This window comes from Haliaeetus leucocephalus, unplaced genomic scaffold (genome assembly GCF_000737465.1).
Source record: "Haliaeetus leucocephalus isolate CR32 unplaced genomic scaffold, Haliaeetus_leucocephalus-4.0 Scaffold339, whole genome shotgun sequence".
Classification (NCBI taxonomy): Eukaryota; Metazoa; Chordata; class Aves; order Accipitriformes; family Accipitridae; genus Haliaeetus; species Haliaeetus leucocephalus.
Window position 1 is genome coordinate 6441057 of NW_010972775.1, and position 15990 is coordinate 6457046.

The 15990-nt window shown below is 37.8% G+C and overlaps 1 protein-coding gene across 1 annotated transcript in view; it reads left to right on the forward strand.

The window, feature by feature from the left end:
- Positions 1 to 9101, forward strand: part of MCEE (methylmalonyl CoA epimerase) — a 10694-nt gene extending 1593 nt beyond the window's left edge. The window contains exons 2-3 of the mRNA XM_010572266.1: positions 4796 to 5136; positions 8508 to 9101. Of these exons, the coding sequence (XP_010570568.1) occupies positions 4796 to 5136; positions 8508 to 8660 (494 nt within the window). The 3' untranslated portion in view covers positions 8661 to 9101. The remainder of the gene's footprint in view (positions 1 to 4795; positions 5137 to 8507) is intronic.
- Positions 9102 to 15990: the final 6889 nt, after the last annotated feature.

Genomic DNA, 15990 nt, shown 5'->3' on the forward strand with positions numbered 1-15990 from the left:
CGGCCGCGGGTGTCGGCGCCCGCTCCGGCCTGGAGCTCCTGCCCCGCGGCGGCGGGCAGTCCCGCTTCGTGCTGGGGCCGGGCGGGCCGTCAGGGCGGCATCGCGTCGCCTCTGCCCGCCCGGGGTGCGGGAGCGGGCCCGGGGCTCTACGTGAGAGCCTTACAGACCACAACAAAACGGAACTGCTTTTATAAATAAAGACAAGGCCTTCTGATCCGGGTGACGGGTATATTAACAACTGACATTATTTGGCTTAGAATAAACTTACACTGCAAACTCCAAACAGTACTTCAGGCGCAAGGAGGAGCTTGTCTTTTTAAGGTACAACTTGGAAGTCAAATGCAAAATCATTTCCCGTTCGTTGTAATTATCTGGACTGTTCACTGTCTTAATAGTAAGAAAGGGCAGGTTAAATTCACTGTACCTAAACCACACTATTTTACTTGGTAGCCATAGACTGCAGAAGAGTGAACGAGAGACTCAGTGCTGTCCGTGATCGATCAGTGGGATTCTGGGAATGAAAACACCTTTGTATAATTGCAGTTTAATGGAGGAAACCAGAGCTGCAGCAAAGTGAGATTAGTTTCTAGGAACTACGGAGCCCATCTGATTCCCAAAAGCCACCTCCAGCACAGAGCAGAGCAGCACTATGGATGACCTAAGCCTTGTTGGCTGGCAAAGTTTCCAAGACGCTAACGCCACCGTGAAATTGCTGGGATTTAAGAACTGCCAGACTATGGCCTTTCTCCATTTGGCCCAGAGGGCTAATGCACAGCCCCTCTATGCCAAACTCCTTATGGTGACAGCATCCTCTCCATGCCTGGGAATTTTTCTCAACCTGAAATGGCTGACAGTAAAGCAGTGACCAGTGACGAGGTTCTTCTTACTGCGACACACAGTTGCACAACCTCCTCGTAGAGAACATGACTGAATTCAGTTGGATTTGGCTTGCGTTTGATTACTTAGCCATGTAAGTCAATGAACACTGCCCCACATAAGGAGCAACAAGTCTACGAATAAATAGTTGAAGGATGAGGATCTCATTTTATGGGGTACTTCACACTTGCTGCTTCATAATCAGCTCTGTTACAGAATCTAAGCCTCAGTTGGTACAACTGTACATGTTTAAACTCTGATGTGCATAATACTAGTAGATCCGTCAACCATTAATAGAATAAAACCCAAATAGATCAATTTAAAAATATTCTTCAAATTAAGCTGAAGAAGGTGACATACATTCTGTAGTATCACTGAGGCTAGGAAGCCAGCAATCATATATGAAAGCAACATCAGCTGAATCTTCTCTAAAGGACTAAATATCTAGAAAAATTCAGATTTGGTTGTCAGTGTTTGAAAAAATGAGGTCTTAAAAAAAACCCAAACAGTAGAGGCAAATGCTGTACATCCCAGGAGATGCAACTGCAGGGGTGAGTTTGGTCAGCATATGCAAGTTTTTCAAGCAGGACAGATACAGCAGAGAAAGTAATTTTTTTAACATTGGAGAAAGTTAAGAATTACTTGAGTAATTCTGTAAGTCAGTGGAGAAATGCTTTTATGATTGAAGAATTTAGCCACAACAGTTAATAGGACTAGTTTTGTGATATATGCATAAACATAAGTGTTTCTTTCCTGAAACATGGAAGTGATGGGGTTTCAATCTGAAGTTTGCTGAAAAGCTTTCTTTTTCACGGCAGGGTCATCTTTTGATTACTGGGTTAGAAGAAGATGATGATCAGAATTTTAAGTAACTAATCTACATAGTTACTAATCTATATAATGCAAGAAAAACAGAAATGCTTTTTGTTTAATCTCAGTCAATTCATACTGGTAATTATGGGTTTCAGTTAAAGCTCTATATGCATATGACTAGAGCTAGGATAAATTCACAAGACTTCATAGAATAAAGTAAAAGGAAAAAAAACCCCAAACCTGCTTGAAGAGTCCTCTGCCCCTGCATACTCATAGGAAAAATTGGATATAGAGTTCCACCACCCAATCTATTAAGTGAGAGGAGGAAATTGAGAGATGCATAAATAATACTGTCATATGAGTGGGCATTTAACTTGACTTTACAAGAATCCTAGGAATATACTTCACTTCTTCAATCTGTTATCTTTCCAGGAAACACTACAAAAATCAAACGTTTCTTAGGCAGAACCCAACAGAAATAGCATTTTCTATTCTTTTTGCTATTGCTTCAGAAATATTGGAGTAAGTCTGTCTCTCTACTTTCTGTCAGTTTACTTGAAAATAGACAAAATACAATTTAAATTATAATAACCATGTAGTCATATGCCCTGTGTGAAGTACAGCAAGAATTATAGATGGGAGATGTGAAAAAGAATGGGAAAAATCCTAGCCTTTCCCATCAGTAAAGATTGCTTGAAGAATTTACATTAGTAGTATTTCTACTGAACTGTGGTCTGTTAATATTAGGAAGAAGGAATGAAACAATAAAAGGCTTTAGGAAACATAACAAATGATAAAGAAACAGAACTATTTAGGTAGAATCTTAGGTGGAAAGACAAGACTGTATCGCGGGCATGTTGTTTTGGTTTTTTTTAATTTTTTAATACATTATTTACTCTGGTGATCTGGTCAAACGCTAGTCTAGTTAATTATCCATGCCTCTAATTACACCAACTAGATACTGCATGTTTCTTATTTTATACATTATAAGCATTGCATAGTATTGCTTTGTTCACTCAGGCAATTGCTTTGTTCACCCAATACAGCTGCATTGAGATGGCAAGTCTATCGACAAAATAGTTTCAGCACAGACATCTGAAAAACAAGAATTTTTCTTCTGTGTAGAAGTTGCTAGGGGATTTTTTTTAACATGTAAAAAGTTGAAAAGTACTTGGAAATACTGAGTTGCTCTACTATGCCAGTATGATAGCCTAAAGGTAACAAGTGAAAAAGAATTGTCCAGAACTTCTGGCTGTGATGAAGCAGATGACAGGATGTACTGTGTGAAAGGCTGGCAAGAAATACTCCAGGGCAGTTACTTGCAGAACTGGGCAAGTTTCTGGAAATACTTAATGTAGGATGTTGATTTAGTATTATCAAAAGATTCTGAATAGACTTACTTTTGTGATACTAAGTCTTTGGAAGTATGTACATTGCATGTTGTAATTTTAAGTCTCAAATACACACAAACACTTCTGCCATCACAGCACAATGCTCAGAAAGGCTTAGATTTAAGGACTGCATCAGTTATCTTTGTGAAGAAAAATTAACTGATAGCTGTAGAATCTTGAATTCCTGTGAAATGTTTCATAGAGTTTCATACAGTGAAGCTAGCTGATTAATTACAGCTACTACTAACCTTACACAGTATAAAGAGTCTGAAAAAATGCGCGCCAGGCTATCCTCAGTGTATTGCACAACATCCAGAATCTCAGTGCATCCTTGGCACAATCTCTTAGCAAAATAGCACATTTGTGAATTTGAAGCTAAGAATGCCTCAAAGACTTCCAGAATGCTGAGATGCCTCTAGCTTGGCCTTGAGGCATTGGGAACTCTGACGTAGCCTAAAGCAAACTGGCATGAAATCAAAATGTGGCTGTTATGAATATATCCTTTCATCTAATTCTAATTCTGGTGCTAGAAACAACTGATATGATCCCAATTTCTCCCCTAGCCCCAACCTCTCCAGATTCTAGTACTCTGACAGATTAATTTTTAATGTAATTCATTTGTAAGTATCCTCATTTTGTATCTCTTTTAGTGATTTAAAAAAAACCCAAGCAACCCTAGAACTATTTGTGAGCAACACTGCAATTCGACACACTGCTAAGTTCAGTACTGCCTTGTCAGAGCAGTCAGTGAAAAGTTCTGTCAATATCTTATCAGCTTTTCATGATACTGAGTTTCTCCATGACTTCTCCATCTTTTGTCTACATGTTAGCCCTTACCTTTGTGTCATATGGTCATCCAGTATTTTTTTGTAATTACCTTTTCATTTATGATGAGCCAAATCATACGCTTTTTCTTTTGTAAGTCACCCTGAAGTCAGTGGCACTAGTTTAAAAAAGCTATTATGATTCTGACCTTTTAAAGATAATCTTCTAAATTATTATTGATCAGTTGGACATGATATTGTTCACAGTACTTAGAACTGAAATATTTCTAAACATCTTGAAACAGATCGGTGAAACAAAGTAGAAGACCTGTATGGCATGTGAAAAGTAAGAAGGGCAAATGTCTTAATCATTGGAGAAAGGGAAAATATTAAATCAAACTCAGGAGATTTTAGGATTCCTTAAGCCTCAGATGCAACACGACATTTCTTGCCTTACTGGAGTTAGCTCTGACAGCTGAGAGTTCAAGTCTTTTATCTTTTGGTTCTTGCAGTATCAGTTCTGTCCAAGGTTTTGTTTGGGTTTTCCTGGCTTTTGTTATAACTTTTAGATGTATAGGCATATCCTCATTTCTTTCTCTATTTTGTAAGAAGCTCTGAAAAATTCAGAAGTCACTTTTCAGTACATTATACAGTTGACCATTACATTTGGCCATGTATTCCTCTTTTTAACAGGCATATGTAAGCATTTACACCAAATTTGTGTTTGGGGTTTTTTTTAATACTTCTGAACAATTACATAGTCTCTGAAAAAAATTTTCATTGAGCTGGTAGTACTACAGAAGAATTCTTTCCTTGGTCTCAGTGTACCTTCAGCTTTTCACACTGGTGTGCTTATGACGTAGGAGTTACATAGGGCTCATTAAAAGGGGAAAGAGCAGATATTGATACTTTATCAAAAGTATTGTATCGGTGCTATTCACTTTTTTTCAGGGCTTCTTACCAGATTGCAGACTTCAGCTCCCGCAATACGAACTCTATCATCATCGAATTCCTTTTCTCAAAACATTCCAAGCTCTTTGTGGAAACTGGGCCGACTTAATCATGTAGCAATTGCAGTACCTGATCTGGAGAAGGCTCAGTCCTTGTATAAAGATGTGTTAGGAGCACAGGTGAGCGAGACTGTTGCTCTTCCCGAACATGGTGTCTACGTTGTTTTTGTGGAGCTGGGTAATACCAAGCTGGAACTTCTGCATCCTTTAGGAGAGAAAAGTCCCATTGCAAGCTTTCTGCAAAAAAACAAGACTGGAGGGATGCATCATATCTGCATTGAGGTATTTTAACACAATATATCATGTAGTAAGATAGTGATATTAAAGTATGCATAATTTTTTCATAGGTTTGACTTTTGTCAAGAACAAATATATAAGGCTGTCATATCTGTGAGAATTTATATTGCATAAGAAGTCTTACACATGCCTTTTTTCTGTTTTGGAAATCACAGTTCAATTTCATGAGCTATATGATAATTTTTTTCTCTTTTATGCTCTGAAGATTAAATTGAGGAGGGGAGGGTTAAGTATGTGTGGAAGGTGGACAAGCCCAAGGGCCTGTGAAGGCTGTTTAACAGGCATCAACTTCCTGACCTAGAAAGGACATCTGGACTGGAAAAAGATGGAGTTGTAAGTTTAAGCTAAGTCAGTTTAGATTTTCAGAAGTTTCTTCCTGTTCGATATTTAGTTGATAATTGTATACAGAAGTCAAAAAAGATTGTCAGTTGTACTTACAAACAGCAGTAAAGTCTCCAGAGATTCTTCTGTCCTGTTCTTTCTTGTCAATCAAAGAGAGATTGGTCTGGAAGTACACAAGACGTAAAGGTGCTGGGTAAAGTAGTTATCTTATTTAGCATACTCATGTTTTAGTGTAGTTGTTTGATGCAAACTTTCATGCTGCTGCCCATGATACATGTTTTTAATATTTTACAGATCTGAGTCTTGCAAACTTTTATTATTTCATGCAAAGTGTAATAATAAAAAGTAATGGGATTACTGATGTGAGTAAAAATTGTTTTCAGAATACATCCATAGAGACCAGTACTTGCAGTTGCACGCTTTCATTGAGAATTGAGAAATTTTGCATACACACAGGCATTGCAATTTTTCTTACATTAAGTTTGTCTATTTGCAGATGTTCAAGAATAAGAAAATTAATTCTGCTTAAACTGACCCTAAATTGTATTGCTAGGCAGTTCTGCTATAGAAATGTGAAGGACCTCAGCTGAACTTAGGAAATGGGGGGTGTAGAAGAAAGAAGTGATTTGCAATAAGACCAAAAAAGACCTCCAGCCCTCTGTAAAAGACCAGTGGTACTTACTTATAGGTAGAAGACAAAGAAGTTGTAGGCATTTCTCAGCAAAGAGCTCAAAGCTCCCAAGAGTTTCAATTATATGTAATCCCTTTTAAGACATTTCAAGAAATATTTGTTACCAGCTGAAATTTTTCTATGTAGATCTCCATTTTGTATGAGAGATGATCTTGTTGCAGATAAATCAAAGATGGCTGTCAAGGGAACTCATACTGTTAATTATGAAAATTGAGAAGAACAGGATATGCTAATTATACCATGTTGGACAATGTAGAAGTGTTGTGTTAAAAATTTATAACTCTATACAGTAGGTCAAGCGAGCCAGGAGTCATAATCTAGCTGTTAATTTCCTTTAATCGGGTTAGCTAGTGCTACTGGCAGCCAGATTTTCTTAAATGAAGTCTTGTAATTCACTAATAGAGTCTCTACAAAAAAAAAAAAAAAAAAAAAAATTGCCCTAAAGTCCCTCATGTTTGTCTCCACGTAAAAACCAATGGAAGATTATAGACTAATTTACATGGAGAAAAAAGCAATCCATTGTTGACCTGCTGTTTAAGTGGGACTGAAAACAGATTTGGTCACTACCATAGTCAATCAAAAAGATATTAACCTCCCTCCTCCAATTTTCTATTCTCCACAGAATGGAAAATCTAACAATTTCAAAGATATGTCATCTTCTGAAGTTGAGCAAAAATAGTTTTCAGAAAAAGTATAAAAGAACTTCAGTGTCAATTGATTGTTCATTTGAAATTGAAAAAATATTTTGTAGAAATATCTTTCTATGAACAATTTTATTACAAAAAGCTCAATTGTAAAAAATCTTTCCATACTGGAGGGGAAGCCTCACAAGTTTATCAAAATGCTTTTCATTTCTTCCTTCTGTCTTCCTATTCAAAGGAAAATTTTAGACGGATGTTTTGATGGGGAAATTTGTTTCAGACAAAAGAAACATTTTAAGAAGAAATTAAATTATTTCTGACCAGCTATAATTGCATTTAATACCTGCAATGAAAAGCATGCTGGACACTTGGTAGAATAAGAGAGAAATCTGAGCCTGATACTCTCCTAACACTGATGCACCCACAGGCTTTCCACTATTTACACTCACTGCTTCCTTGGGGATGCAGTAATTCACTCCAGCTGAGCCCAGACACAGTTCCTCTTCTGGCCATCTCTGCAGGACAGGGGCAGCAGCTGCAGTGGCTTTTCTGCTTGGGGAAACAACCTGGAGGGGGCTATGGCACACATTACACGTGCTGTTTTATTTTAGATAAAACTTGACAGTCATTTCTTTTTTTTTTTCTTTTAGCAGACTGGTAGTTGTGTGTAGGAAGAACTGCAGTGAGTTCAGAATTTTTATGAACAAAACTGCTGCAAATGAGTAGGGATTAACTGATGTCTATTTCTCTGAATAAAAGCTAGGTATTTCCTTCTTCCCTACAATGCCATCATGCAAGTTTATTCACCAAGTTATGTCCAGTCACCTCAGGCTTCAAAAATAGCAATGCTATTATTTTAATTCTAGGTCTTTATTGATTATTGACTCTTGGATTTGCTAACCTGAGTGCTAATTTTATTATTTCAAAGAATTAATGCATTTAAGGTTTGGGAAAATTCAAATTTCATCTGATGACATGACATCAGACTTAAGATCACATTATACAGCGTAGACATGTTTTTGTTAACTACATATTTCTGCAGGAAACTGTACTGAAATATTATGTTAAAGGCTATTATTAAATTAAGTTCAATAGGAAAACCAGGTCATATTCTGGGTATGTTTCTGATAATTCCAAGGTTTTTCTTAGTAAATTTTATGAAGCTTAACCTACTGACAAGGAGGATGTATAAATCTAAAGGGGACTTTCCTTTGACCTTCTGCCCATTGCCCCCCTTTTTACCAGCATCTAATGACTCAGTGTTCTGTCATCAATTAGACAGGGAAGCATTCTTCTTTAGTTATTGATAGTTTGAAAGCAATATGTTCTTCTTAGTAATAGTAATGCAGGGTTTAGATTATTTATGGAGTCCTAATAAAGTAACAACATCAAAAAATCAATGGGCTTTGTGTATGAGTGATTTTTGTTTAATTTCTTAAATATAGCACAATCTATTTAAATAATATTTAATAAAATCTTCAAATAACAAATGCAAACTTCTGTAGGATTTTTATTTTTAAGACTAGATGTTTTAAAACTCATAATTTAATTGATTTTCAGAATTATATTAGAATTTAGAAATAATATTTTAGTAAAAAATTACATTATTTTTCCTAAATGTAGAATCTTCATAATACAATGTAATATGTTCATTTGTGTGAACTGTATTTTTCTTTTATAAGGTTGATGACATAAAAGCGGCTATGACAGAACTGAAGAAAAAAAAGATACGAATATTGAGTGAAGAGCCAAAAATAGGTGCACATGGCAAACCTGTGATTTTTCTTCACCCTAAAGATTGTCATGGAGTCCTTGTGGAACTTGAGCAAGCTTGATCTGTAATATTCATAAATAAAACAATAGATTAGTTATGAAGTTACTTAGCTGGTGCAGGGAATATTGATGTGGTATTCAGCCTTTACAAGTTCACTGTAGTTCCTGTGGATTAAATACAGCTTTTGAGTACTGAAATAGTGCTACAGATTTAGGGTAACTTTCTTTTTTGTTGTTGTTGATCTGATTCTCAGAATTAGTATGTTGACATTTCTTGAATTCTCTGTGATTCTAACGACAAATACATGAGCCAAGTTACATAGGTAACATAGTAATTTATGTTCTGTTGCCTCATGTTTGCAGCATGATTTTAGCTCTGTAACCACAGAAACTGTACAGTTTCTAGGTCAACCCACGTTATTTTGCTCTACATTTCGGAGCAGAGACCCACTTCTCAGTGACAACAATATAGCTTAGATATTCCCTTTAGAAATAAAGGAAAAACGAACATTGTATTTTCTGTTTTCACCATTCACCATCTGTGCTTCACACTGATTGATTGGTTCACGCAATAAAAAAATACTTATGTTACTGTATGGATGTCTGCAATCAGTAAATAAGTTTTCCTTGGCATGACAATTACTGCCAAGGAAGTTACCATGCATAAATCATCATTTAGTTGTTTTATGAACTCTGTGGATATGCAGGCAATGTGAGAAAAGTACCTGAAAAATTATTTGCCTGAAATATATTTCAGGCTGTAATGTACTTGTTACATTTTAGTTTTTTTCAGGTATTGAATATTTGGTTTTCAAGCTTTATCCATAGGAAGATATCTGGGAGACACCTGAACAAATAGTGATTAAGCTTTTTACTTACTTTATAAATATGGTTTTCCTATGCAAAAGCACTTATAAAATCAGTGGAAAACGCAAGCCGCATAAGTCTTGATTATGTTCACTGTCTTTAATATTAGAGAGCATGCCAGCATACTTACATTTCTGATAGACTGCAGTCACAGTTTGTTGACTTATTCATGGACAGACTTCGCTTTACTGGTTTACGTTAAGCAAGCAGTGTTTGTCCTGATACTTTCTTTTATAGGTTTGTTTTGACATGTCAGCTGTAGAAATTGCTGTTTCCCTGGTTTTCTTCATCCTTAAAAGTCATATTTTTTCCTAGCTAAATGACAATCTAAATTTTATGTTTTCCTACATCTCTGCATATACAGTGAATAGTTTCAGCTTGATATGAAGTAAGTTCATTTTAGTCTAGGAGAATTTTTACTTAATGGAAATGGAATTATTTGTGTTCTGTGTCATGTTTGCTACAACAAAATACAACTATAATGTTGACCTGAGATTTAAACAGGGCTTTAAAGACATTGATGCTTCCTCATGAATTTTACTTCTGAAAAAAACTCTGCAAAGCCATGCATTTTTTTTTTAATTAGATAGTTTTGTCCTCAAAACAAATACTCCTTCTGTCATATTTTAAGAAAAATACAGGCTTCTGCAGGGTTCTTGAGTTTCATTAAATGGCTATTTAGATGGTAGTTTGTGATCTAAATTCTAAATTGTTTGAATTTAGAAATCCTAAGGCTCATGATGGAAAAGCAGGATGATCTGATATTCCTGAAATATGATTCTGCCATTCTAGGAGACATTCCATTAGCAAAGCTGCTTTTGTCTTTCTGTTCTTTCAAAGACCGTGAGGCATCTTTTCTGCAAAACTAGGATAGGAATGCCAAGACTAGAAGACTTGCTGGTTACCTGTCAAGATAATTGAACAGAAGTCTTTGAACCTAATACCCTTAGTTTGGTGCAACAGAAAACAGGGCAGTCCTCCCTAGGTTCATACTCCATTTCTTTGTCCTGTCTGAAAGACATGGAATTTTGTGTATGACATCTATCAATATACTCAGAGTAGTTGCTTGATAGTACTAGGGAGTGGAGATTTCAAGTAAACAATACTTACTCCACTTGCGTCATTGTACTCCCCATCTTATTAGCAGAAAGAGACTTGTAATGCTTTTAGCTAGTAGCCAGCAATTTTCCTGACTGACTGCAGTGGGGTTGCCTAGCACTATGTCAGCTGATGTATTTTGTTCATCATAACTAAGTCATGCTCCTATCTCACTCACAGTTTATACATTTAATCTGACTCCTACCAAGTTGGAAATCAAGATATTAACAAAAAAACAAACCCCCCAAAAAAGAGAGTTTAGGTCTGCAAAAGTAGTCAATACCCCAAAGCAGGGCATGCTTATTATAAACTCTTACCATTTGGTGGGATCAGACCCCCTTACTTGTCTGGGTATGCACTACAAGATATGATAATTTCCACCTCTGGAGCTCTAGACTTGGAAGGAATAGCCAAGAGAGCTGGACAGCTGAAGAATCTGAAGACAGCTAAGACACACTGGGAGAAGTTTCCTGTTCATAAGCCTAACTCCCATAGCCTTCAGTGGGTGCAGGATCAGCCCCTATACTTGTAATAAACTTCTAGTCCTTCACCTTAAACAAGGCAGCCTTCACAAGTCATTCTTTGTTCTGACTTTCTAAGGGGTTGGCAGGGGTGGGGGGGTGTCAGATATATGGGCCCTACCCTTTGTCACTGCCATGATTGTAAAAGGTGAATAACATCAAGAAAAACAGTAGAAAGTCAGGGATGGAAACTGGAGCAATAGAGAACTGTGATTTGTTTCTTCCAGTGGAGGGACACTTAACAATATACCCATTACACCAGTATACAACTCCTGGAAAGAAAAAGTGATTCAAATAACTGGAGCCTGATTAGCTCGGAAGGGAATTAGGCTTTGACAATGGGTATTTGGTTTGGGTTTTTTTGGGGTGTGTGTGTGGGGGGTGGGTTTCAAAAGGTACAGGGTAACTTTCTTTTCTGGTAATGTCCAGCTTTTCAGAAGACAAAGTGTTTATATTTTGCCAGTAAATTTTCTCATGCTTGGGTCATTTGTTGAGTGCAAGTTCCCCATTCCAGTCTCTCCGTGTGCCTTTTTTCGCCTCTGAGCTCAAGCATGTTCCCATTTTATGCTGCCTAAGGCAGACAAGACACATTTTTCTGGACTCCATCAACATTACTCAGGCAGCTAAAGGGCTCATAATTAAATGATGTGAAATATCTTTTTTGACTTCCTCTATGCAACCCTGAAGTCTATCCTAGGTGGGAGGAGGAGAACAGTCTGCAGAATGAATCCTATTCTGTATGATGAGACAAACCTAGAAGCAAACTCAAAAAGCTGAGAAAAGAACTAACTACATGCCTTTTAAAAGCTAACCTTACTGTTTTGCAAATCTGCAAAACTCTGGTCACATCACTACTGCAATTAATTCATCTGAATTAAAAAAAAAACAACACCACAATTTCATTCTGAATTCAATTGTTTTCCTTATTACCATATTTACCCAATTTATCACAAGTTTTGGAAGAATGTACTCTATCATGATGCCACAGCTACAGTGCCTTAATACAGTTAACACAGCCTGAAAATTTAGAAAGCTGTGGATGAATTACAAGAGGAACTGAAGATGGCATTTGCTTCTGCAGACCACTTCCTGGGTGGATAATACTTCTGCATTTAATGCTGAGACTAGAGTTCACTTTCTTAATGCACATGCAGAAGCATTGCTGTCTATCATTATGGACAGTCCTTGGATTTGGACTTTATTGCTAACATAGATGAATGGAAGTTGGTGTGACCAAGGAAGTCTTGTAGAAAGACCAGGAAACATGGAGATGTTTACAATATCTAATTGAGGTACTTACAGTAGGTGCTCTGAATGATTTCCTTGCCACTTCATTTGATTCTTTCCTTAGAAGAAATTCCTCCTGTAGTGATCTGACTTGGGCTTGTTGGACTCAAGAACCCTTAATTAAGAGAAGAAGTTAGACTTAATTGTTTCAATAAATACTCAATTCTTTTACCAAAGCATTTATGTTGGCCAAATTATTAGACTGTGAAAGAGAAGAAATCCCCAAAATGGTAGCCCTGGTGCTTCTCCTAAGGGTGCTGTGTGGCACTAGACACAGAAAGGTAACCGACAGTTTAAACTTGGAACATCAAATGATGTAAGATTAATATGGAAATGGAAACTAACAACAATGTATAAATTAGTTGGCCCAATGCTGACATTTTAAAATGGAAGACCTCACCTTCTTAGGAATGCAAAATCTGTCACCTTTGAAAAGCATTTTCAAAGCAGTTTGAACATTTTAGGAAATGTAAATTTATCTTATTGTGAAGGTTTGCCTCCCGGGATGGTATAATCCTTAAATATCTATAACATGATGTCGTCTATCTAGTTTCATGTTCATTTGCACTGTCTTGCATATTGTTAAACAGCATTGTTAACTACAAAGTCTATAGCATAGATTCACAAATGAGGAAGAGTTGTCTCTTAAACATTTTAAAGTAATGATATATTTTGAAGCACTTCATGACTTTTCAAGGTGTAATCTAAAGTGACCTTTTAACTGCTATGCTTTGTTAACATAAAAATAGCAAATAGGTACTAAAATCTTCTATAAAATAGATCTTTAATGAAGATTTTTACTTATTTTTAACATTGCATTTTTTCAGTAATAAAGATAGGATTAAACCATGATATAAAAAAAAAAAAAGTTCTGAAGTAACTAGTCACTGTGGATATGCTGAAGGCATACGTGACGATGCACATTTTGCATTAAATAGGGGGAATATCCTACTTCCGCATCTGAGGCTGGCTTGTATGGAAAACATTATTTCCAGAAACTTAAAAATAAGAAAGACGTGCATTATTGGACTGATATGATGTACCTTGTTTTTACCTCCCATTTTGGTATGTAATTTTCTATAATAACCATCTGTTTGAGTCACTGTCTCCAAAATGAGGTGGAGGGAGAATGTTTGTTAGGAACTTAAATTTAGGAAGTTAAAAAATATAACCCACTCCCTTTGGGACCCTTGCAGTCTTTCAGAGGTCATTTGTAGTACAACACTTGCAGCTGCAGTAACTTCAAAAAGAAAACACATACTTGCCCTATCAAGCTGGGAATACTGCTTTTGGTATATTGATTGAGAAAGTGAAAACTTCCTTATGTACAATGAGGCTACTTCATCAAGTTAACAATTCTGAGAATTAATAATGTTAATTAAAACACGATTTGCCAAAGGTTTAAAAGCCCCATCTACAGATTATATATAACTTCCTGTAGTTCTGTGTAAAACATACATGCGTTACAGTTTATGTAATGTTTAAGTTCTCATTATCTTTAAAAGAGAACCAAAATCAGTCAAGTAATTAGGATATAGAAAGGGATAGATGAGAAAAGTCACCATAGAAAACCATGATAGAAAATAGCCTGTTAGTAGCAAATGGCTACTCTGTTGTTAGTGAATCTTACCAGAAATCTTAACAACTAAAAAAACCAAAACCCAAGAATAAAAAAAAAAAAAAAGGTGTTTCCATGAAGGGCCTTTCCATGTACATGGAATTTGACTGGGTGCTAAGCAACTGGTATAGCTACCGCAGTGCAAACAAAAGGACATGAAGTTGGACACACAGCTGTTACAGGGAACATTGATATCTAGCTGATTGGAATGCAATATAATTACATTATGACAGCTTTTCACTTTTGCTATCATGAGTAAGATTACTTTTTACACTCAAGAACAGCTACAAGTCTCAAATTTGCACAGTTATGAGCAAGTCCAGTCATAATTGGCCAAAGAGCATTTGATCTCACATATGTTCCTTTATATACAAAGTAATCACCATCACTGTCTTGGTTTCAGCTGGGATAGAGTTAATTTTCTTTCTAGTAGCTGGTATAGTGTTATGTTTTGGATTTAGTATGAGAAGAATGTTGATAACACACTCATGTTTTTAGTTGGTGCTAAGTAGTGTTTATACTAAGTCAAGGATTTTTCAGCTTCTCATGCCCAGCCAGCAAGAAGGCTGAAGGGGCACAAGAAGTTGGGAGGGAACACAGCCAGGACAGCTGACCCAAAGTGGCCAAAGGAATATTCCATACCATATGACATCATGCCCAGTATATAAACTGGCAGGAGTTTGCCGGCAGGGTGCAGATCACTGCTGGAGAAGGAGAACTAACTAGGCATCAGTTGGCGAGTTCATCACTTGTTTTGTATATTCCAGTTCTTTTATTATTATTGTATGATTATTATTGTATTATTGTTATTATTATTATTTTCTTCCTTTCTGTTCTATTAAACTGTCTTTATCTCAACCCATGAGTTTTACTTGTTTTTGATTCTCTACCCCACCCACAGGGTTGGAGGCGAATGAGTGAGCAGCTGCATGGTGCTTAGTTGCCAGCTGGGGTTAAACCACAACAATCAACTAGCTGGAGTAGAAAGATCTAGTAGTTTCTAATAAAAGGCCTGAGGAACCAACTAAGTTCATCGTTCACTGTAAGAAACATTCTTGGCGAAACGCACTTCAGTGAGCTTTTAAATATTACACATCACATCTTCCATTTTTAATCTTTATGGGGGGATCTATGTATTAGCTGCACAAGGGCATAGAAATCATGATTTGATCTCATAAATCTGGCCATATGATGGAATGTAACTAAGTCCAGTGCTGTGCCCTGCTGTAAATGTTCAAACTTTTGGTGTTTGATTTTTGTCGCACAGGAGCACTTCGAGCAACAGGGAAACCTGAGGTCATTAACTAGCAGGATTACAAGCTAGCGTTCAGGAACGCGCTTCACAGAAGAACGGTATGGAGGACACAGAAAACAACATATGCTATGGCCACTGAAGCAGGGTCCCTAGGTGTACAGACTGCTGGTGCAGGGGGGCCTTGCCATGCGTCACAGCAGGACTGGAGGCCTCCAGCAAACATACCTGCCTACCGCTGCTGCTTGAGGGGGTCCTGAAGGATAGCTGGGCTGAAGGGTTGCTTCATCTGGCAGGCTGGGGTGCAGGAGTGACGTGCCCTGTGACCGGCTCTCCTCAGCGTGCAGGTCTGGGCAAGCTCCTCCGTGGGCACATGTGAAGCTGGCGCAGAGCTGGGCCTCCAGCCTTCAGTATGTGTGGAAGAGCATATTTGACGGGTTAGTCCGCCTCACCAAGCCACCCACTTTTTGTGCCGTTTTGTGAGAAACTCAGGGGCGTACAAACACGGCGTCACCTTATGGGCCCTCTGTGAGGCGGCTCGGGGAGTTCTGCCGTTGCCTCTTCCAATGTCGCTGGGAGCAGGCCGACCAGGACCTTGTGAGTGGACAGTGACGCCCGCGCTCCGGGGCACGAAGGCTGGCAGGGAGGGCCGGGGACAACCGAGCGGTTGGGGCAGCGGGCCGAGGCGATGCGGAGGAGAGGCGGGGGGGGGGCGGGGCGCCCCCCCCCGCCCCCCCCGGCCGGCCCCC